Raw genomic sequence first — 22,272 nt, 5'->3', positions numbered from 1 at the left:
CTATCTGGTGAGCAGAGGCCAGGGGTAAGCCTTGACCAATGCCTTCTGGGCTTCCTCTCTGTGACTAAGCCAGACCTGGGTGTGGGTGAGTTGAGGAGGGTGTTACTTCTTTGGAGCCCCCCCAGCCCATAGGGGAGAAAAGCTCTGGGGGTGGATGAGGCCCTTCTAGGAAAGCAAATGAAAGAATGTAGTTCAGTGCCATACACCCTGAGCTGAAAGTGCCTCTGGCCCTCACAAGAGGGTCCTTTGGGCCAGATCTGGGTTGGGCTGCCTCAGGTGTTCTCAGGCTCTGACTGCAGTGTGCACACTCATAGTTCTTGGGTTCCCAGGTGTGCCCAGGACCTCCCAGGTGGCATACATTGTTATCAGTGGGCAGGATTCTGGCTCCTGGGGAAGCTCCTAGGCTATCAGGTCCCACCTTCCTTCCCGGAGCCAGTGTCCTCATGTTGTCTTGTCTAAGGCTCACACATGAGTGTAGCAACTTTATTCTTTCCCTTGGCTGGAAAACAAAGCAGGCTTATTGAAGGCAGCAAGTCAGATCAGCAGCCTTTTTTGCCTTTGAAAAAACCCACTTCTAGGAACCTCAATATAAAAGCCACTACACTGGAGAGAGATTCACCTTGCAGAAGGAGCCAGAGGAGGTTCTTGTAAGAGAAGATTTCCACGAGGTTTAAAATCAGAATCCTCAACAGCAGTAGGAACCCATCTCTGATGGAGTAGGTGCTTAGGGACTAGCCCCAAGACCCAGCAGCCAAGTTGAAATTGTGCCCTCTCCTCTGTCTCTCTTCCAGTGTATGGCAAGCCTGTCCTACCATCCGGGTCAACATCTCCATCACCCTTACCCTTCCTTCATGGGTCACTGGGCATAAGCACCTCACAGCCTCAGCCATCTTCAGAATGTGCTGAGAAAGAGCCAGAGCAGGAGGGCCCTGCTGCACCTGGAGAGGGCAGCTCGGTTGAGAGCCTGCCGCGGCCACTCAGCCCCACCAAGCTCACACCCATCGTGCACTCACCGCTGCGCTACCAGAGTGATGCGGACCTGGAGGCCCTGCGCAGGAAGCTGGCCAATGCACCCCGGCCCCTGAAGAAGCGCAGCTCCATCACAGAGCCAGAGGGCCCCAGTGGACCCAATATCCAAAAGCTGCTGTACCAGCGCTTCAACACCCTGGCTGGTGGCATGGAGGGCACCCCTTTCTACCAGCCCAGCCCCTCGCAGGACTTTGTGGGCACCTTGGCTGACGTGGACAATGGAAACACCAACACCAATGGCAACCTGGATGAGTCTACTTCTGCCCAGCCCACAGCCCCACTCCCTGAGGAGCCTGCCCCATCCTCAGATGCCAATGATAATGAGCTACCTTCCCCTGAACCTGAGGAACTCATCCGTCCCCAAACCACCCACCAAACTGCTGAGCCCGCAGAGGATAACAACAACAATGTGGCCCCAGTCCCCTCCACAGAACAGATCCCAAGCCCCGTGGCTGAAGCCCCATCTCCAGGAGAAGAACAAGTCCCTCCAGCACCTCTTCCCCCTGCCATCCACCCACTGGCAGCCTCAGTGGTGGGTGTCCTTGTGAGACGAAAGCAGGACTCCCCTCAGCACTCACCTTGTTAGGGGCCAGGCGTGTCCCTGCCACCCACAATTAGGTCTGAGAGGGCTGTCAGGGTAAGGAGAGACCAAGGGGCCCAAAGGAGGGGTGCACAGTGCCCCTTGGAGGCTGCCTTTGGGACCTGGGAAGTGGGCAGAAGGAGGGAAGAACCTTCTGGACAGAGGCCCCTGGGTGAGTCAATTTTGGTGGACCAGAGAGCAGCTGGGTGTCCTCTCAGGATCCAGTAGTCCTTTCACCTGCAATCTCAGTGCTACTGCTGACAGCTATGTTAGGTATCCCTAAGGATGAACTGCCAGCTCCCTGGGAGCTGCATCTGCCTAGCAGTTAGCTGTGATAGACACCATTCCTTCCCACAGGGTCTTCCAAAAAAGTAGGCTAGCAACTCACACCAGCCATTGCCCTCTGTGAGAATAGTCAGGAGCTCAGGCCCATGCCACTGCCCTCCTCAGGTAGCCCCTGGGCTGCTCTTGGAGAGCCACTGCCTTAGGATTTAGTTCCTGCTGTTCCTTCCTATGGGTTTAGGTCTTGGACTAGCCCTCACTTCGTAGGTCAGCTGGACATTGAAGCATGCTTCCTTTCCACAGAGCAAGCGGACCAACCTGAAGAAGCCCAACTCCGAGCGGACAGGGCATGGGCTGAGAGTACGCTTCAACCCCCTGGCACTGCTGCTAGATGCTTCTCTGGAAGGAGAGTTTGATCTGGTGCAGAGGATAATCTATGAGGTGAGCCACACCCACCCCATGGGTGCTGCAGCGGATGGAGGACTGGCTCTAATGTGTCCCATGTCCTTGTCCTAGGTGGAGGACCCCAGCAAGCCCAATGATGAAGGGATCACCCCACTACACAACGCGGTCTGTGCCGGCCATCATCATATTGTGAAGTTCCTGCTGGACTTCGGGGTCAATGTGAATGCTGCTGATAGTGACGGATGGTGAGGGCCCCCAGCGGGTTAGGTTGAGGCTCACTTTCTCCTACCTTACAAAAGGAAAAAGCACATGGTCAAGAAAATTGGGGGGCTGGGGATGTGGCTCAAACGGTAGCGTGCTCGCCTGGCATGCGTGGGGTGCTGGGGGCGCTGGGTTCGATCCTCAGCACCCATTAAAAAAATAAAGATGTTGTGTCCACCGAAAACTAAAAATAAATATTAAAAAAAAATTTTTTAAATAATAAAAAAAAGAAAATTGGCAAGTATGTTTGGCAAGAATACTCATCAGTTCATTCCCCAAAAGACAGCTGTTGCCAGCATTTTGTTGCATATCTTTCTTCTAATTATTCACTCTTCCTTTATTTAGACATTTTGTATGAAATACGAATTCACATGTATGAATATGTGAACAGTAAATCCAGAAAGCTCCCTTTGTTATTGGTTTAGGTGTATGTGTTCTTGTTTCCATTTGCCTTCAGGATCAGGACTCGGCTGCTGTGCAGGGCCTGTGGTCTCATTGGGGGTATTTTGAACTTATAGCTCTCACTGTGTTGTTTGTCTTTTTAAAAAAAAATTATTATAAAATACACATAAGATTTGCCATCTTAGCTGTTTGTAAAGGTCCACTCAGCATGTTAAGTGCATTGACATTTCTGTGCAGTGAGCATATTTATAAGCCATTCCTTAAACTGTTCTCTGCCTGTCCCCTTCTCAAAAACTGATATGTGGCCAGGCACGGTGGCACACGCCTATAATCCCAACAGCTTGGGAGGCTGAAGCAGGAGGATCATGAATTCAAAGCCAACCTCAACAGTAGCGAAGCGCTAAGCAATTCAATGCGACTCTGTCTCTAAATAAAATACAAAAAAGGGCTGAGGATGGGGGTCAGTGGCTAAGTGCCCCTGAGTTCAATCCCTGGTACCAAAAAAAAAAAAAGAAAAAAATCAAAAAATAAAATTGATATATGGTCCACAATCCATCAGTGGAGGTCAGACCTTTAAAAACACATGGAGAAACTTGCCCAGTACGAAGGCATGGCACCTTTGTAAGGATTCCTTTGAAGGTAGCATCACACAGGAGCCAGGTAGCCCTGGACAGCACCAGACCCACAGCCTTGCCCCTCTGGTTCTAGGACACCACTACACTGCGCAGCCTCTTGCAACAGCGTGCACCTCTGCAAGCAGCTGGTGGAGAGTGGAGCTGCCATCTTTGCCTCAACCATCAGTGACATCGAGACTGCCGCGGACAAATGTGAGGAGATGGAGGAAGGCTACATCCAGTGTTCCCAGTTTCTGTATGGTATGTAGGGTGTCTGGTGCATCTTGGCTTCTTCACCCAGGCAGGGCAGCATCGTGTGCAGAGGTGCTGCCACAGTAATCCCAATGGCCAGAGAGTGTGCTTGAGTGCTCCTGGTTTTTGAAACTGGGTACGCTGCCCACTCACTCCTGCAAACACATTTGAATATCCACATTGTCAGAAGGATTCTGTGCTGTTGCTAAAAAGTAAAAGTGACCTCACTGTGCTTTGCACAGAGGTTCCCATTGGGGCACAGGGGCTGGGTGTGTGGATGGCTGGGCAGCACTCATCTGTTCACTGGCTGCTGTGGCGCACCAGCACTTGCAGTGGGGCCACTCCATCCCTGTGCTGGCCTGGGGTTGGCCACGTATCCCCTGAACCATTTGATGGGTGAAGCTCTTCCCCTGATCAAGCTGTTGTAGCCAGGGTCAGGTTTCCCCAGAGCTTGGATGTTTTCTCTGTTCCAAGGGTTAGGCAGTCACAGGCATTCATTCTATATATGCCAAGCTCTGTGGTAGGCTCTGGGAGAGTGACATAGAGCCAGCTGACAGGTTCCTGCATTGTAGTGGGACTCAGCAAGCACAGAGGCTGCCATCACAGCAGCACCTACTGAGGGAAGATGGCTCCCCGGTGTGACTCTTCTGCCTCTAGAAATGAAATGTCCCATAGAAGATCCTTTCTCCTTTCTCGGGGCACTCCATGTAGTGCTTGGGCATGCATTCATTCTGCAGCCACAGCACAGGGTCATGAGCAGTTGCTGCTGCTTAGCCACCAACTTCTGAAAGTTTGTTCTAAGTTTTAAGTTTTATCTTAAAAAATGCCCTTTAGAACAACGTACCTGTACCTCTGGAACCAGCATTTCAGTAGAACTTTATATCTAGGGGTTCCACATCTGGATTCAACCTATACCATGGATCGAAATCCGAAAAGCCAGGCATGGTGGCACATGCTTGTAATCCCAGCAGCTCAGAAGACTGAGACAGGAGGATAGCAAATTAGCAAGGTCCTATCTCAAAATTTTAAAATAAAAAGGACTGGGGAAGTAGTTCAGTGACAAAGTGCTCCTGGGTTCAGTCCTCAGTACAAAAAAGAGAAAGAAAATATCTGAAAAACAGTGACATCTGCACTAAATGTATAAATTCCCTTTTCTTGTCATTATTCTCTAAACCCACTTACCTTGCCTCAGGTATAGTAAGTAATCTAGAGATGATGTACACAAGGACACATGTAGGTTATATGTGGACACCACTGCCATTTTGGCAAAGAGGACTCGAGCACCTGAGGATCTTGGTATCTGCAGGGTTTCTGGAACCACACCTCATGGATATAGAGGGAAAGTGTACTATCTTGCAGGGATGGAGAGAGGGTTGTGTGCAGTAAGCTGAAGGGCTCAGCTAGGCCTGGGAAGTGTCAGGTGGAATGACCCTGGTTTCTAACCTCACTGGCCTGCAGCCCATGTGAGCCACCTTGAGCAGCAGAGTGTCGCCTTGTTCCTTGGTGGGCTGCTTTCTCTGGACTGCCCTTGCTGAGGCCTTACTGTGACTTTCTGGTCCCAGGGGTACAGGAGAAGCTGGGAGTGATGAACAAAGGTGCAGTCTACGCCCTGTGGGACTACGAGGCCCAGAATAGCGATGAGCTGTCCTTCCACGAAGGCGATGCCATCACCATCGTGAGGCGCAAGGATGAAAGCGAGACTGACTGGTGGTGGGCTCGGCTCGGGGACCGGGAGGGCTATGTGCCCAAAAACCTGCTGGGGGTAAGCACGTGGTATGCTAGAAGGTTATGTTGGAAAGTCAGCTGGTTTTGTGTACTTGGCCAAAGTCACAGGATCCCCCTCTTGGCATGGGTTCTGGTTCTATTGGGGACCAGGGCAGGGGGCACCTTTCTTAAAGCCTCAGCAACCTGTTCTGCACATGGGCAAGCCCCTGCTCTGCAGAGTTGAGGTGCTGGGATTCAGGCAGAGCTCTTGGAGATGACTGGCCTGCACCCACCCCTGGAGCAGCTGGGCCATGTGGAGGCCAGGAGCACTGGCCAGCTGCTGCCCAGTGTGCTCTGCTCATGGCACACTTTGGCAAGCAGCTAGGCCACCCACCTAGACCTTCCCCATCTTGACAGGTGGCGGGCTGGGGCAAATTCTGTAGGTTGCCAGCTGTCTCCTTCATGGCAGAGGGCCACCCTGCTTGCTTCTCCCATGTGCTGCAACAGGACTGTCAGGTGTTCCTCATCCACTGGCAGGTGCCTGCCCTGAGGGAGCTTATGCTGTCAGCGGCCTAGTGGACAGTGATGCATTTTAGGGTGGCATGAAGTGCTGCCAGAAAGATAGGAACAGATCACTCTGGGGTGGGATCCTTTGAAATAGTAGTTTGGGAGTCTCAGAGGAGAGGGGCAGCTGTGTTTGGGCCAAGGAGGACAAGCCTTCCTGGGGCATGCAGAGGCAGATGTGAAAGGCCCCTGGAGGCCAGTTCCTGGTCACCCCAGCTGTGTCCATTTCTTTCCAGTTGTATCCACGGATCAAGCCCCGGCAGCGAACACTTGCCTAAGCTTCCCCCTGGAGCACCACGGTCTTGCTGGCTCCCAGGAGCTGCTGGAGAGGATCAGCTGTCCGGCGAAAGCTGACGCTAGGATGGCTTCATGGTGCTCACTTTAGCAGACACCACCCACAATGTGAATTCCTGCACTTCCCAGGTGAGGCCTTCTCCAGTCCACCGCAGCTGGGAGAGGTACTTTTGCTTCCAAGAGGACCGAGTTTTGCCAATTACTGTAAATCCAAATAAACACCCAGCTTTCAGAACTCCCACCCCTGTTGCCAATAAGAAGCCCTGTAATTATTAGGACCCCTGTTGGTTGCCAGTGAAGACTGAGCTCTGACCTGACCCTGAGGCCACTTCTTGTACCCCCACCGTGAAGCCAAGCTGCTGCCAGATGCCCCCACTGCAGCCCACCTCTGAGAGCCCCAGAACCCACCCTTCCTTACCTCCCCACAGTTGTTCCTTTTACTACCAAAGGAGCTGCTGTGGGCATACTGTCCTATGGTTGCCCCTGTGGATATCCCCAGGGATCTTTCTGCACAGAAGAGTGGAGTGTCCAGCTTCTTGCTGGCCCTGTGCTGGGGCTGGACTTCCATTTCTGGGCACACATGGTTCGGATTCCTACAGCCTCTGGCTGCACACCTTGAATCTGTTTTTGTTCTGAGTATATTCAGACACAAGTCTGGGCAAGGACAGGTCAAGGCCTCTGAGGCAGCAGCAGCAGGGCAGGGACCAGTCCAGACAAAGCCAGCTGGAAGGCAGCAGTGCTGGCCCTGATCCCTGGTTTCACACAAGGCAGACCCTGAATTGTGTGGACAGGCTTTTTATACACCAAGATTATTTTTCAACTAGATCATTCAAAACTACCAGAACTATGTTGGAAATGTTCTTTCTCATTAACACACAGGCCCTTAGGCTTTATTTTCCATGTGCATCTTGTGTATGATCTGTGTGTAAATATGTGTAAGGACTCAGAGGCAGAGCTGCAGTTGATGGCTGACTGCACGGGGTGTGGCACTGAGTGACACCACTGGGAGCAGCTCTGCTGTCCCCGACACTGCTGATGCTGTGTAAATGTGCACAATAAACTGCTGTCTCACACCCAGCTGTGTCTTGTGTTCTGGAGGCAGGATTGAGCTAGGCCACACACTCAGGTTAGAGGGACACAGTAAGACCAGAGACTGCTCTGTACTTCCAAAATAGGTTTTAATCATATGCTTTATATACAGATTGCTGTACAGTCATTTTAATAAGATGAAAGAGTAAGTGAAAAGTAGAAAACAAGGCTGATGCTGTCTGCTTTATGAAGTATCAAAGGATTGTTCATTGCCCCAAATTAGTGACAAGGTCAATGGAGAGTCTATAAACAGGCTAAGGCAACATTGTAAATTGGCTACTGGAAACGGGCAGGCTCCAGTGCAAACCAGAGGCCCTAGTTACCACCACTCACTTTGTTTCTGTGGGAGAACTAGTGAAGTGAGCACTGGTGGGCCTGGACACGTCATACAGGTTATGGTAAAATTAGCTCAGCAGTAGTAGCTCAGCCTCCAAGACTCTGAAGCTGCGTGCATACGGCACTAGGTAAGTGAACACTTTGCTGCTCTAAATAGGTGGATTGTATTTCTCAACATAGCAGGATGAGACCCTGTGGTGCCTGGCCAGGGGCAGGTGGCTTAGCCCTGGCGACAGTTGCACTCCTTCAGCTCACGGTCACTGGTCCCGAGATTCATAGAGGAGCTTGGCGGCCTGCAGGGTGACCAAAAATAAACATCAGGAAGCACACCAGCCCCTCACCCAACTGCACCAAGCCAAGCCCTGTGCCTTCCAAAGGCACTGCTTTGGCAGGTCCTTCTCTGGGAAAAGCGGGCTCTCCCCTGAGCCCACAAGCTGTCCGCCCACACCCATGGTACCTTATGCATGGCTACCAGCCATGCTGTTGCCTGCCTCCTGCTAGTATTTGCATCCTCCCCTGCGGTCAGCTTCAGCTGGGCCTCGCCCTCTGTCCCTGGCACCGTGTACTGCAGGAACATGCCTGTGGCCCGAGCATTACCTCCTGGAAGAAGGGGACGACATGAGGTGGCCAAAAGGGGCCCTGATGAAGTGGTGGCCAGTGCTGACCCACCTGTGCTACCTAGGAAGCAGCCCTGTTGGGACCATGAGGTGATGAGAGCCCCTGTCTCTGGAGAACACAAGTTCAACCTGGTCTGGTGCCTCCAGGGAAAAACTCGTGGAGCTGCATCACCAAGAAAACTGTTCTTGGGAAAATCCAGAAACTGCTGCACCTCCTGAGTCCCATGGAGCCCGTTCCTGCCTCCAGAGAACTCCCAGATAATACCTGTCCACAGCCAGGGCTGCAGGAGTGCTGAAGCCACCTCAAGAACACTGGTCATCAGACAGGCCAACTGGACAATCACTTCATAGCTGGTTTCATACCTAGAGGTCAGAGGCTACAGCCATCCTCTACTGAGACCAGGACCTCAGCTGAGCAGACTGTTGATGTCAGAGAGACGCCACACCATCCTATCACGTGCTGCTCCCTCAGACCTGATGGGATGCCATTAAGGTCTGGTTTGGGAGCTGGGTGGCAAAGACCCAGTCTCCCGTTCCTGGGCTGTGATCAGCTGCCCCAGACACTGTGATTTGACTCTAGCACCTGCTCAACAAACAAAGCACTGGAGAAAGGACCACAGGTCTCAAAGGGCCCCTGTGCAGCTGCACCTGTAGCCGCCTACCTGGTGACAGGAGGAAGCCCCACATTCACGATGAGTCACCATGGAGATCAGTCATAGCTGATTCCCACTGGTTAGCAGGTGAGTGCACTGACTATAAGGCCGGTGGTCTTTAGGAAGGGGCCTGACCAACACAAGAGCACTGTGTCCGCTGCAGAACTGTGTCCAGAGCTTCCTGAGCTGCTCCTGCACAAGCCCAGGGCTCCTGCCGAAGATCTCAGGCTGAGCTGCTCCCCGAGACTCTGCAGCAGGCAGACCTTAGCTCTGCCCACCACCTGTAAATACTGGAACATGGCCATGTGCCCCTGTTGTCTATGAGGGTTTTTGCCCTTTGACCAGAAAACCCTTCCTTTCTGGCAACAAGTGTCATCCTGCTCTAATAGCCTGGGCTGCTACAGCTCAGGAAGTGGTTCACACTATCCCTACTCCCACCCTCCACAGGAAGAAGGGTTATGGGACTTTAAGGGTTCTAAGAAAATGCTGGGCAGTACAGGGGTAACTACTCCCAAAACCTTCTGAGGACATGTAGTGCCAGTAGTCCTATGACCTGCCCAGCAGAAAGTCTACCTATACTCACAGGATCTGAGGAAGGTCTACCTACACTCACAGGACCTGCCAGAGGCCATCCCTGTCCTGGCCACCTTCCCCTTGGCCTTGGGAGGGGTTGTGGTGAATTGTATTCCTGGCCTTGGGCTCCCTAGGTGAAGCAGGCAGCAGGGTCATGGGGGCTGACCCTAACTTATCCAAATACTACCCTTGGCACCAGGGTTTCTTCAGCCAGCTCATTGCCCCATGTGTGTCCCTACATTCAGGGAACACGGGTAGCACAGCATAGGCCTGGTCTCAGCCCCTGAAGCAGCACTAAGGTGCTAGGAGCCAGGAAGTCACAGTGGGCACAGCTAGCCAGGCCACAGGGCAGCAAGCTGCTGCCCTCTCCACAGGCCCAGTGCCTCTGGGCTTCCATGGCTACCCACAGCCCTGGCCTCAGCTGCTCAGGGCTGGCAGACACTGACAAAAAGCCAGCAACTATGTGGTAATGCTTCTTCCCTGAGATAGAAGAACTAAGCAAATATATTTTTTTCTGGGACATTTTCATTTATACTCTGTAGACCCATGTACTGGGCCCACTGTTTACACAAATCGGCCAAAAGAAGTGAGTTTTACAAGGAACCTTGGCATGAACCATCCACCCCAGACAGAAGCAAAGTGGCCAGAGGAGAAACAGGGCCCACTGCATGCTGGAGGGAGTGGCCAACAGAAAACGAGGCTGACCTTTGGAGGCGGGCTGGCTCTCCAGGACGCTGTAAGTGTGTATGTCTTTTTCTACGTCAAGAAGGTAGGCAGGCAGTGGAGAGAAGAACAATCAAGAGCCACTCAGAAAACGGAGAGCAAGAGGTTAGGTCAGGTGTTTTCTTCAGCACCATCTTCAGGTTTGGAACAGGGACACATGCAGGTCAGCCACCTCAGGAGGCGGCAGTGGGAGCATGCAAGTGCCGCTTTTCTGCCAGCCGCCACTCCACCAGTTATAGCACTAGGAGCACTGTCCAATAGTGACAGTGGGACATCATCGCAACAGGCATGCAGAGCTTCCTCCTTAAGCTTAAGGTTTTAAGTCCCCGCTCACCTGGCACATTCTAAATCCACTGACTGAAGACAAGCTCACAGAAGAGAAAGGCAGGCCTCTTGGGCCCAAATGCTCATGCCTGTTGTCCCCCTCATGTGACCATACCCTCCTGCTCAGGAAGGCCACCAAGCACATACCTCCAGGAGCAAAGCCTTCCGTGAGAACCTGCACAGTGGAGATGTGTGCGACCTCAATTTCACAATGGCTGTCCCCGTCCAGAATCAAGCATCTACCCAAACAAAAGGGTTCCAACTACATGACTGAGGCCCACAACACGTGACAGCACCATCCAGCACCAAGTGGGGTTCTGGCTCTTACCTCTGGTTGTTGGAAAGACGACAAACCATGGTTTCAGATTTTTCTGAGTTTCCAAAAGTCACAGTGAAGGTGGCTCCTTGGGAGACAAAAACCAAATGAGCAAATTCCATGTGCTGTTTCCACTTGCCCTCCCCAGGCTGTGCATACTCACCCTCGCCTCCCACAGAGACAAGCGGAGGCAGGGTAAGCCCCATGGAGCAAAAGGCAGCAGTGAGTGGAGGCCAAGAAATCAAACAGGGAATCAGTCTTGCTGCCTTTAGAGCACCTGGGATTTATTTATTTATTTTTTTCTTAACATCCTTTAAGGAAAGGACACAAAGCCCAGACCAGAGCAGCAGTAGGCCTGTGGCCAGGGGGGCTATTCATGCCCCAGAGGCTCTGAGGCAGACATGGCCCCTGGGGTTCTTCCACCCTATCCCAGGACAGCCTCAGAGCCAGGGCTGCTGTCTCTGGACCACTTCTCTGAGGGCCACAGTCACAAATGACAGCCACCTGAAGGCTATGCCCAGGGAAGTCAGAACCACACTGTAGACACTTCCACCTCTAAAGAGCAGAGCAGGCTCTAGGACTGCTCCTAAATGAATCCAGAGGGCGAGACAGAGGTGGAGTGAGGGGCGCCTGCCCGCTGTGCTTACCACTCAGGAGCACCTTGAGCTGCCTGTCATAGAACTCTGCCTCGCGGTGGGACACTAGGGCGCACTCCGCGCACTGCCGCACGGGGTCCACAAAGCACATGCGTCGCAGCGGCACCTTCTGGCTGCAGCACCTGTCACAGAAGCACTTCCCGCAGCGGCGGCAGTGGTGCTAGCGGCAGAGGCAGGCAGTGAGCACATGTCCTGAGCCTGCCCTGCACCTGAGGCTCTGTGCCACTTCTGTGGGAGCCCAACAAGGGTCTTCCTCACAGGCTGGGCTCTGCTTGGCTTGGGTCTTTTGTAAAACTAATCAAAAAGGCCACTTTCCAACTTTTTTCAACTTTCAAATCTTGCTGCCCAGGACACCCTTCTGTGTGCTGCCGAGGCAGGAAGGGTGCTCCTGAGGGCAGCCTGTGGGGCCTATCCCTGCAGGAGCCCCACCAGTGCAGAAGCAGCATGTGACGCATCAGGACCCACCAGAACAAGGCATCACTTGAATCCAAAGGATCCTACAGTATCATCCCCTCCCAGAAAGAGGCTTACTGTCCCACACTGGGTCCCTGCCTGGTCAATGCACCTACCACCACCCACTGGATGGCCTCAGCTCACCTTTCTTGTGATAAAGTCAAACTTGGCATCACATTGCATACATCTCGGACACTAGGAGAGAATGCAACAGAGTATTAAAATCCAGCTGTTACTTAGCTAATCTGCTGAGGCAGGGGCAAGAGGGACCAAGACTGTCCAGAAAGCTAGTCTCCCGTCCTGCACCTGGAGACAGCCAGCAGCAGGGCAGCTTGCCGTAACTCAGGACCCAGCTCAGAAGCCAGGTTCAGTGGGCCCAGCCCCAAGGCCTCAGATGAGACAGATGATTCCAAGAGCACCAGCTGGGACTTGGCCTGAATGCCTAGTGGCCAGAGTCTTGCAGGGTCCCCAGGGCATGGGACTAGCTGTCTGCATCACAGTGCCTTGGGTCATTTTGACCCCAGATCCAATGGCAGCACATGCTAGTGGCTTCTGTCCAGCCCTCGTGCTGTTACAGCCAAAGGCTGGCATGATGAAATGACCATGACACTTCACAGCAAGGATTAACCTGGACCAGGAAAGGAAATGTTACCACTCTGATTTACAAAGGAAGAAAGCCCAGGGAACCTGCTCGAGCAGCGGAACTCCAAGTGATGAAAGTCTACACACTCGAGAGTGGATTCTGGGTTTGGGACCTAACCAGGGCCTGTTAGGGAATATCTGGGACAAGGGGTTTCAATGTGGATAGGTGCCTGGCCTGGAGATGCTCTGACACTGCTTCCTCGAACAGGCACAACGAGGGGACTGTTGCCCACAGCCCAGGACTCTAGAGGCTACACCTTGTGGCAATTAGACTTCTTCTATGCATTCAGCATTTGCACATGCAGACAGAATGGCTGGTCATGGGATTGGATGCGCACCTGCCACGTGGTTAGCATACAGGGCCAGGCCACATGGTGAACAGGGCTGGACAGAACTCCTCGCAGTGCTTGCCTCCTCTGCTGCACTCTCTCCCACCTCTGCTGCAGTCCCTCCCACAGCAGTAGCCAGAGCGCTGTGTGTGCTGCGTTTGGCTCACACTTGAATTTTCTTCAAGGCAGAACCTCAGAATCAAATTAAATAGCCCCAGTTCAGAGAAGCCGTTTCATAGCAACGCCCAGAGCAGAAAACAAATGTTCTCTCTAGGTGGCCTGGTGCCAGTGAAATCCAGAGAACAAGAATGTCTCCCAGTACTCTAGGACCTCAGGTTCTGTGGCTGGGCACCACCAGGGTCACTATGACCCTGAGGAAGTACATTCTCTTCACTATTCCAGAACAGAGCACAGCACTGGAGGCTCTGTGGCTCCTGACCATGGGGAGTCTGCTCACTCCCAACAGGGCTTGATCATCACCTTCTTTCTGAATTATCTAAAAGAACCCCATGCCCTGGATAGCCTTGCACACACAGTGCATGACCCCAGCTGGGGCAGATGGGACGCGGGCACCCAGGGGAGGCCTGAGCCTTCACAGACATGGGACAGGGATGTCCTGACACTGAGGAAGCACTGCAGGAAGGGAGGCTGAGAGGCTATAAACCACAGAAACCTGCTTCCAAGCTTGTTTCAGACCATCTGGTCTTCAGCAGTCAGAACTGAAATGGATCAATCCATTTAGAAAGCAAATTAAAAGGCTCACTACAATGCCCAGCATGTTGACCCAACACCCCACAGTCATTCATGGGTGGTGGTGGTAGCCCTCTACCCAAGACCCTGTGGACTGAGGCCTGTCCAATTCCTGCTGCTGGACCCCTGCCAGCACTGAGCTCGTAGCCCTCACTGGACAGCCCGCAAGCCCAAGGTCATGTTGCACTGTGTGTAGCCTCAGCTAGAAGGCTAGCCAAGTCTGCAAGGTCTCCTTGCAAGCAACAGAAACCTTGGAACAAGTCACAACCCAGTCCTCATGTCACCACCTAGGTGACAGCGCTGCCTCAAGCTTCCACTTATGCACATACAGCCCTCGGTTGCTTCTGGAACCAGAGGTCCTAGCTTTGTGTACAGTTCCCACTCAGAACACAACCAGGACACACTCAAATTCAGGTAGGTGTCCTGGCACAAACCCCTGTGGCCACAGGGTGGTTTCTGGGAATTTGTTCATCCCCAACTGGGAAGGTTCTGTCCTGCAATGGCCTCCTGCTGGTAGGAGACACGTTGGCTAAGCCAATACAGAGCTGTTCCCATTAATTCCCTGCCTGACACCCAGGTGGCAGACACTAGGACCCTGGCTAGTAAGGAGTTCCATCACACATCCTTCTAACAAAGCAAAGGAAACTATCACCATGAAAATGGAGACTCTCATGCCACGAGCTGTACTTACTTTTCCCCATGTCCCGCTCGCTGGGCTCCCCAGGCCAGGACCTATAGCCCTGGAAGCCTCACAGCCTCTGTGTGGACCTAATTAAAAATGTGCCAGGAAGGCTGGAAGGTGGACAGGGGTGGCCTCTTGGTGTGATAGATGCGTTCCTGTGATTAGACTTGCCAGAGACCCCAGGTCAGGACATGGGCCTGGGCAGCCAGTGGCAACCTGGACACAAGTGCACAATGAACAGGTTCCTCAGCAGTAGATCCCAAGAGGAACCCAAGAGAGAGATGAAGGCCACTTTGCCCTCAGAGACTAAGGACTCGGTTGAATATTCATCCGGAATTTTCCGCATTCAAGACGTAAGCAGAGACTCCTCCACGGAGAGTCTCCTTTCCCATTCCAGTGGCCAGGAAGACCAGAGATGGCTTGAAGAACTCAAAGAGGAGGCAGGATTGGAAATGGCCACATTATAACAGAGCTAAAAAAAAAAAAAAAAAAAAAAGAGCTGACTCTATCTCACACTGACTATCTAACATGAGTGGCTCCACATCTTACAACTAAGGACAAAGGGCAATGTTACACGGTCATCCTGGCGCTCAGCATCCAGTTGAGATGTCAGCTCCTCAACACAGATCTGCAGCTCTGACAGCCTGCACCTGGGGCTGTAAAACTGACAAATGTGGCGTGGCCCATCTGCCCTTGCCTCAGTCCAGAGGAGGAACACGGGCTCACTATGGACACTGGGCATCTTCTATAACCGGCGACATCAGGTCTGCACAGTGCAGGGACCACTTGTCCCAGATATCTGCCTCAATTGTCACCAGCCATTTTCACTCTGGTCAGTCAGAAACACAATAAATCATACACTGGCTGCCACTACAAGTCCCAGAGGCTCTTCACTGTCCTCTCTGCTGCCCTAACTAGCAGGCTCATGAACACTCCCCCTGCTCTGCACGCCCCTCCAGGCCTCAGCCTCTTCACATGCAGACCTGGAAGACAATGGCAAGGAGCACTGTCAAGGACATAGAACTACCATCACCTACTGCCCTGCCTCAACTCCATGAGCTCTGCATGTTTCCCAAAGGCAGGGGCTTCCCTCCAGTCCATGGACCCCTGTAGATGGTGTTTCCAGCACCAGGCTGGTGCACAGGTACTCTGCAAAAGCTATGCATGTGAACAGGCAGCCTTGAGGAAGTTCCATCAGGTCCTGAGGGCCTGCTGTAGTACTGGTCCAGTGCAGAAGCCAGTGGTGCTGGGACTCTGCACGCCTCAGGAGGAAATCCTCGGAGACCCATAGCTGCAAATGTGTCCTCATTTGGAATGTCAGGAGCCTTTTAGGACATCGCTACACTGCAAAGACAGGCGTATCACAACTCCACTCTGCCACATTCCACATGGCACTGTACACGGCTTCCAACTCTGAGCCTCCATGACTAATGCTCTTTCCCTCTACTGCCAAGCTGGCATCTGGACTTGGAGACCAGGCCTGACCCACCACAGCTTCTGAGCACAGCAGAGGCCAGTCAGCAGCTCTGCCGTGGGCTGCCTTCACCCTCAAATGCCTGTAGGTTCCAGAAGGCTCTGTGTGCTAGGCACAGTCCTCTTGGCTTCCTCCTCAACCCCAATTGTCTGTCAATCACAGAAACTACTAGCATACCCTGGAGGAGGTCTTACAGTGTGTGCCTAGAGTTAAATGAGGCAGCCGTGACCCCACCAGCTGTGGTGAGAGCAGCTCTGTTCCCACCTCTCCACGGCCGACCTAAGGGCCTCCAGGACCACAGCACTTTGCTGAGCTGTGCTACTCGAGACCCCATCTAGGTCTTAAATCTGCTCCCTTAAAAATATAAAATGATTCACAGGTTCTTATTACTCTAAATAACGATGAACTTATTCAGAAAATGAACAGTGGTTTCTTTTGAGGGCTGGGGTTCTTTTTGGTACTAGGGATCCAACTCAGGGCCTTGCAAAGCTAGACAACCACTGACCTACATTTCCAGCCCTTTGGTTTTTTAATTTTTCGTAACAGTCTCACTAAGTTGCTGGGGCTGACCTTGAACTTGAAATCTTCCTACTTCAGCCTCCTAAGACACTGCGATCACAGCCAAAAAAAAAAAAAACCAGATTTTTAAACAAGTTGATTTCATTAGTTAAAATAAAATTTTTAAATTTCAAACAGAGCAATTTATATGAAAAGAAAACAAGGAAATAAAGCAGGTGAAGCTATGAGAACAAAATTCCTGCCAAAAGCCAGATGCAGCAACACATGCCCACCAGACTCCAGAGGCTGAGGCAGGAGGATATCAAGGTCAAGGTCAGCCTGGGAAACTTGGGGAAACGCTGCCTCAAAATAAAATAGAAAGGACTAGGGATGTGGCTCAGTGGTAGAGTGCTTGCCTAGCACATGTGAGGCCCTGGGTTTGATCCCCAGTACTCAGTACCCAGACAAAAAAATTAACAATGATAATAGTAATAATGAAATCCTGCCAGATACCAACCCCAGTCAGTAACAAACTTCTCCAGAAGGGAAAAAGGGCAACATGCCAGAGGCTGCCAGCTCTTGCCTGCCGCTTCCAGAGCTAGGCTTGTGGGCTCTGCAAGGGGCAACACAGCTACTTCAGGAAGCCGAGAGGACACACCAAAGCCCAGAAACCTGCCTGACTCATCTGCCTCCACCAAGTGCAGCAAAGGGTATTGGCAACACCAGCCTGTCAGCCCACACAATCACATGTCCCAGCAGGAGGACACCAGGTACGAGGTACAGATTGTAACAAGTGCTCAGGGACGGGGAAGCCCAGGAGGAAAAGAGGGGCAGAAAGTCAACGTGGGCAGTGGCCTGATGAGACTCATCTGCGATTTGATCCTCTGGACAGGGATAAACAGACAACCCACCCAGGACAGACTGCCCACCAACAGCAGAGGGAGAGCAGGGAGCCCACTGTCACCTTCTTTAGAAGCCCAGCAAAGACTGGGCAGGATGAGCTATGAGGAGCTGCCCAGAGGGCCACCAGATGAAAAAGGGAGGAGGAGGTGGGGCTCCCAGTAAAATCCCCACCTCAGAACCCACTTCCCGCAGCCAGGCCCCTGAAGGCACCTGCCAGCTCTTTGCTGATCCAGTCACTGACACTGACTCCTGCCACCTGGTCAGTACCTACACTAAGTGTCCTGCTGAAAAGTGAGATGGCCTTGGGCACAAAAGAAGTAACCGCAGAGGCTGTGGTCAAACTCAGGCCAGATAGAGTGCTGATGAGTCAGTACTCTGCCTTTCTAACAACCAGAGGCTCCTGGGGCCACACCCTCACGAAGTAAGGGGCAGTCCCCAAAGGCAAGGCTCACGAGTGGCTCTTCAGGACTAGCCAGAGTCCACCTGACAGCAGGTGGGAGACCAAAAGGTGGACATAATCTGAAAATGTCGTGTGGAGGGCTTAAATGGATGTTCAGAGAAAGTTCCTATAAAAAGGACAAGCTTTAGGACACATACCTCCCTCCCTTGGAGGCTGGAGAGACACAGGGCAGGTCTGCCCTCTTCCCCACTGTTCTTTTTTGGGCCACTGTGAAAACACCATCAGCTGGGCTCTCGAACAGCACTCAGGGGTTCTTCAAAATTCAGTTAATAATGAGTGTTTTATGAGTTTCAATGCGCCATCAGTTAAAGACCACTCTTCAGGGCGAGAGCACAGCTGCTACCAGCTTAAAATGAGCCCATATCAAAGACCTAACTAACTCCTTGCTTAGCACGAGAACCAACCAGATGTGAAATTCTGAAGAGCAGGCCCACACCTGACCACCCGTGAAGAAGTGCATGTGATGAAGCTGTGAAGCTGAGAGGACACTGCAGAAGGGGCAGGCATCATCCACACCTCGTGCACTAGAACCTTCTGCCTTGCTCTCCGGTTTTCAGTTTACAGGGTTGTCAGGCAACTCAGCCAGTGAAAGGTGGGGACTGTCCCAGGAGGAGGACACATCCAGGATCCCCTACCTCAAAGTGTCAGCCAGCTTCTCCTAACATTATCAAAAGCTCAGCCAGCCACAGGGCTTCAGGAAGCTCTGTGCCCCAGGCAGCATCCTGCCACAGCTGGGGAGGCTGTGGCAGCCCTTGGCACCTCACAGGGTGAACCTTACCTGTGGTCCTGGAAAACAATTATGAAATCCCTGCCTTCAGCAAGCCAAGCACTCCCCTTCCCTGCCCGACCTACCGAAGGTTACCAGTGTCCTTGACCCCCCTCCACTGGGCCACGCTTGGCAGGCCATCCAAATCCCTACTCTCTGCCCACAAAGCACTGGCTTAACTTGGGTCACTACTGACCAAGTGGGGCAGAGGCCCAGATACATGATTGACTGGAGAGAAGCTTCTCTACCAGCAGCCCCGGCCTGCCTGGCTTCTGGGTCAGGCCTTCGACCTATTGATTTACTGTGGAGCTGCCACACTTCCATCCTGAGCCACTGCTCACAAGAGAAAAGCCTTTCTGGCCTGACCTGTGAGACACTTGCAGAACTCCCGGTCCAGCTGTCCCATCACACTACTCAGTTCCTCTCGGGCTGCTGTCCTATTGAATACAACCCCTCCCAAGCCCAGTACCAGGATCCCCACTGGTTCTTCATCTATAGGACCCGTGTGTGGAAATGACAGCATGGGCAGCCACAGCTGTAGGCAGTGCCACAGATGGGAAGGAAGGGCAGGATGGGTTTCAAAGATCAAACTCAAGTCTTTATGGCAGCATGCCCAGCAGCCCGGCCCCAGCCTAGCCTCCAGCTCCCAAAGCACCTTCCAAACTTGCGTGGCATGAGGCCCCACAGGCTCCTGGGAGCACAGCCTTCTTTACCCAGAGAAAACTCTCAGCTCTGGGTCATGATCTCACTGAGAGCCAGAGAGATTCAAGCCCCCCTCTGGAAGGACACATGCATACTCCCCTCAATTTGCAGCATCTCTAAGCCATAACCTTTGTGGGCCACAGTGATCACCTGGCAGGAACCCAGCAGATGCGGGGTGGGCTGGACTTAGATTGACCCAGCTGAAGAAAGGCCAGAGAGAACAGTCAGCGATGTAGGTGCAGTCTCCAGGTGCGGGTGATAGGAGGTAGGGGAGGAGATAAGTGGCAGGAGTGACCCTGCTACTCTGTCCTACTGCATTCTCCACTCATTCCAAACCACCAAAAAGCCAGTTCTCCACAGCTGGCTACCTCTGTGCTTGGGTCACCTCCCAGCAAGGTAAGTACAGCACGTGACCTTCAGAGCAAGGTGGGTGCATCCTGTTCCGCCAAGGGCCAGCAACCAGTACAGGAAGTGACCTGGGGACTATCCCAACCAGTCCAACCTGCTCTTCTTCAAGGCTCCTCCAGAAAACTCTGGCAGGTTCTAGACTCCAGGACCATGCTCCAATAAAATTGAAGAGATTTTTCATTTCAGTGCTAGGGCTAGAGCCCAGAGCCTCATGCATGCTAGGTGAGCGCTCTATCACTGAGCTACATCCCAGCCCTTGAAATACACTTTCTGAAAGTCAGAGCTTTAGGTCCCTCAGATTCTTGGGGCTTCTTGGGCTACTCAGATTGGTGAGTCGTAATTCAGATGCACTGGGGTGAGGATGGTCCTGGGAAACCCCGCCTGCCCTCCAGGGTGGGAACCAAGCTTATTATGAGAGACACCACACCATCAGCATTTCAACCCAGCTTGTTAGCCATGCCAGCATTCCTAAGACAGCCTGGGCAGAGCCCAGTCCCACCTCACCACCCAGCACCTTTATAAGAGGCCAGCTGCAAAGAAAGGCACCTTGCTTAGAGGAAGAGGTGAAAGAGTTATCACAGGTAATTCCAGAAGGGCTCACAGGCATAACTGTGGAAACTAAAATCAGGAAAATATGCTTCGGTAGAAAACACCTTGTCCAGGCCACATGTTCTCACACCGTCCACAAGGTCCACATGAATGTGAGCATTGTGTATTATAGGAGCACACCACAAATATATAGTTTCACTTGTCATCTTAAAAACTCTTATTATTCAAAGATATCATCAGGAGGGCAGGGGATATAGCTCAGTTGGTAGATTGCTTGCCTTATATACACGAGACCCTCTGTTCAATCCCCAGCACCACCCAAAAAAAAAAAAAAAAAAGATTTCATCAGGGATTGCTTCTTAGCCTTTGGCTTAAGGTCATGTGCAAATGTTTCATTGGGGGCTAGTTAGGGAAAGAACAGTCTAAAAAGTTAAATTCTTCAGGGGCAACAGGACAAAGGTGAAAAATTCCAGTCTAGACTTGCTGGTCTAGCCATGCTAAGGGCAGCACTTCACCACCCACTTCGGAGTTCTGGTCCCAGCTCTTCCCTATTTGACTGTCAGTTTATGCTACCAGCCTGCCATTGAACAGGTTGTAAGGCCTGCAGGGTTCCTGAGTGAACCAATGAGCCAAAGCACTTGTTTACTTCTATCCACAGGAGAGTCACATTACCTTTAAAAATCATCTTTTTCCTCATTTTTTTTATTGTGATACAACACACATAATAAACTTGCCACCTGCCTCATTTCTGCACACACACTTCAGGGATGCACTCTGTATTACTGCTTAATCAGCTTTAGGGCACTAGCCAGGCGGCCAGTGAGCAAAGAGGCGCTGTGAGCTCTGGAGGAGTGGGGGATGGAGAAGCACCAAGGGTAAAGTGCAGAAGGGGAAGGGCAGGAACCCCAGGTACACAGGGACCTGCTCAGAGGGTCAAGGGTGTGACCCCACCCAACACATCCAGGAGTGGCCTGGGCACCCTCTCTGGGCTTCTGGGAGCAGAGTGCTGATCTGCGCCATCTTTCTAAAGGGCTCTGATCTAACTTCAGAGGTGGAAGGTGGCTATCTTCCCCAGCTTCTGGGCGCACAGGTGGCTTCGCAAGGGGCCTGCCAGCTGGCTGCACTAAGAACACCCGATTTCACTCCTCTGCGGTCTGTAGCAGATTCCCCCCAATGGGAGGGAGGAAAATCAGTTATCAGAATTTGTTCAGGGCTTGTAACTTAGAGCATTTCCAAAAGTCACCAGTACTTTGACTTTTTTAGGCATTTTTTTATTTTCTCTGGAATAAGAAATTATAATAAATGCCTGGAATGCCTCCGTTTTCTTAGAAGTGGCCTGGCTTTGCAGACTCCAGAACTTCTGAGAGTGCAAACTCCGAGGTCTCCAGAGGGCCGCACCCACCCCAGCCAGGCAGGAGACCTCATGGCGCCCCCGTCCTCCCGCCGGCACAAGTGCGGGCCGGCCTCGCTTCCTGGAGACTGAGACTCGCCCCTGCCACTCGCCGAAGTGCACGCGGCAGGCGCGTCTCTAGTCCTCGCCGTCCGCTCCCGCAGCGGTGTGGGGGCAGCGGCTCGGCCCAGGACCGCCGCGGAATCGCAGGCGAGAGGAAGCGGACTTCGAGAGTGCGGGAATCCCGGAAAGGGAGCCGCGGGCGCGAGGCCAAGCGTGTCAGGGCAGTGGCCGGGAGGAAGGGGGGCGGGGGGATTGTCGCGCGCGGGCAGGTCCGAGGGGCCAGGACCAGGCCGGGCGGGGACGCACCTCCTTGTCTGGGACCCACTGCGGTTCCTCCAGGCCGAAGGGGCTTCCGAAGGCGCGGTGCTCGGGCACCATGCGCAGGCCGCTTGGGGAGCGCACCAGCTTCTTGGCGTCGTGGCGCGCGGCCACCCCGGAGGACATGTCTCCAACTCGGATCCTAACGCCGCTGCTTGCGCTCGGCCCCGCACCAGCTGGGCAGAGCTGGACAGCACCGCCCCGCCCGCGC

At 52.8% G+C, this 22,272-nt stretch overlaps 2 protein-coding genes across 5 annotated transcripts in view; one reads left to right on the top strand and one right to left on the bottom strand.

Moving 5' to 3' along the window:
• The window catches only part of Ppp1r13b (protein phosphatase 1 regulatory subunit 13B), an 86,377-nt gene extending 78,917 nt beyond the window's left edge, over positions 1–7,460 (top strand). For all 3 annotated transcript variants that reach the window (XM_078050975.1, XM_078050977.1, XM_078050976.1), the window contains 6 exons: positions 792–1,561; positions 2,195–2,332; positions 2,408–2,541; positions 3,668–3,834; positions 5,388–5,587; positions 6,330–7,460. In XM_078050975.1, coding sequence (XP_077907101.1) covers positions 792–1,561; positions 2,195–2,332; positions 2,408–2,541; positions 3,668–3,834; positions 5,388–5,587; positions 6,330–6,371 — 1,451 coding nt within the window. In that variant the 3' untranslated portion in view covers positions 6,372–7,460. The remainder of the gene's footprint in view (positions 1–791; positions 1,562–2,194; positions 2,333–2,407; positions 2,542–3,667; positions 3,835–5,387; positions 5,588–6,329) is intronic.
• Positions 7,461–7,546: 86 nt separating this feature from the next.
• Zfyve21 (zinc finger FYVE-type containing 21) lies at positions 7,547–22,264 on the bottom strand. 2 transcript variants are annotated; one of them, XM_005334656.4, is made up of 8 exons: positions 22,050–22,264; positions 12,272–12,322; positions 11,666–11,834; positions 11,031–11,106; positions 10,850–10,941; positions 10,361–10,411; positions 8,270–8,412; positions 7,547–8,105 (listed from the first exon to the last, which is right to left on the bottom strand). In XM_005334656.4, exons 1-8 carry the CDS (start codon positions 22,185–22,187, stop codon positions 8,070–8,072), a joined length of 756 nt encoding a protein of 251 aa, XP_005334713.1. In that variant the 5' UTR covers positions 22,188–22,264; the 3' UTR covers positions 7,547–8,069. The 2 variants fall into 2 exon arrangements, with proteins under 2 accessions (XP_005334713.1, XP_005334714.1); XM_005334657.5 differs by lacking the exon at positions 10,361–10,411 and having other exon boundaries at positions 22,050–22,259.
• Positions 22,265–22,272: the final 8 nt, after the last annotated feature.

This window comes from Ictidomys tridecemlineatus, chromosome 5, assembly GCF_052094955.1.
Source record: "Ictidomys tridecemlineatus isolate mIctTri1 chromosome 5, mIctTri1.hap1, whole genome shotgun sequence".
NCBI classification, from domain to species: Eukaryota; Metazoa; Chordata; class Mammalia; order Rodentia; family Sciuridae; genus Ictidomys; species Ictidomys tridecemlineatus.
This window is presented reverse-complemented; position numbering and strand designations above follow the sequence as displayed.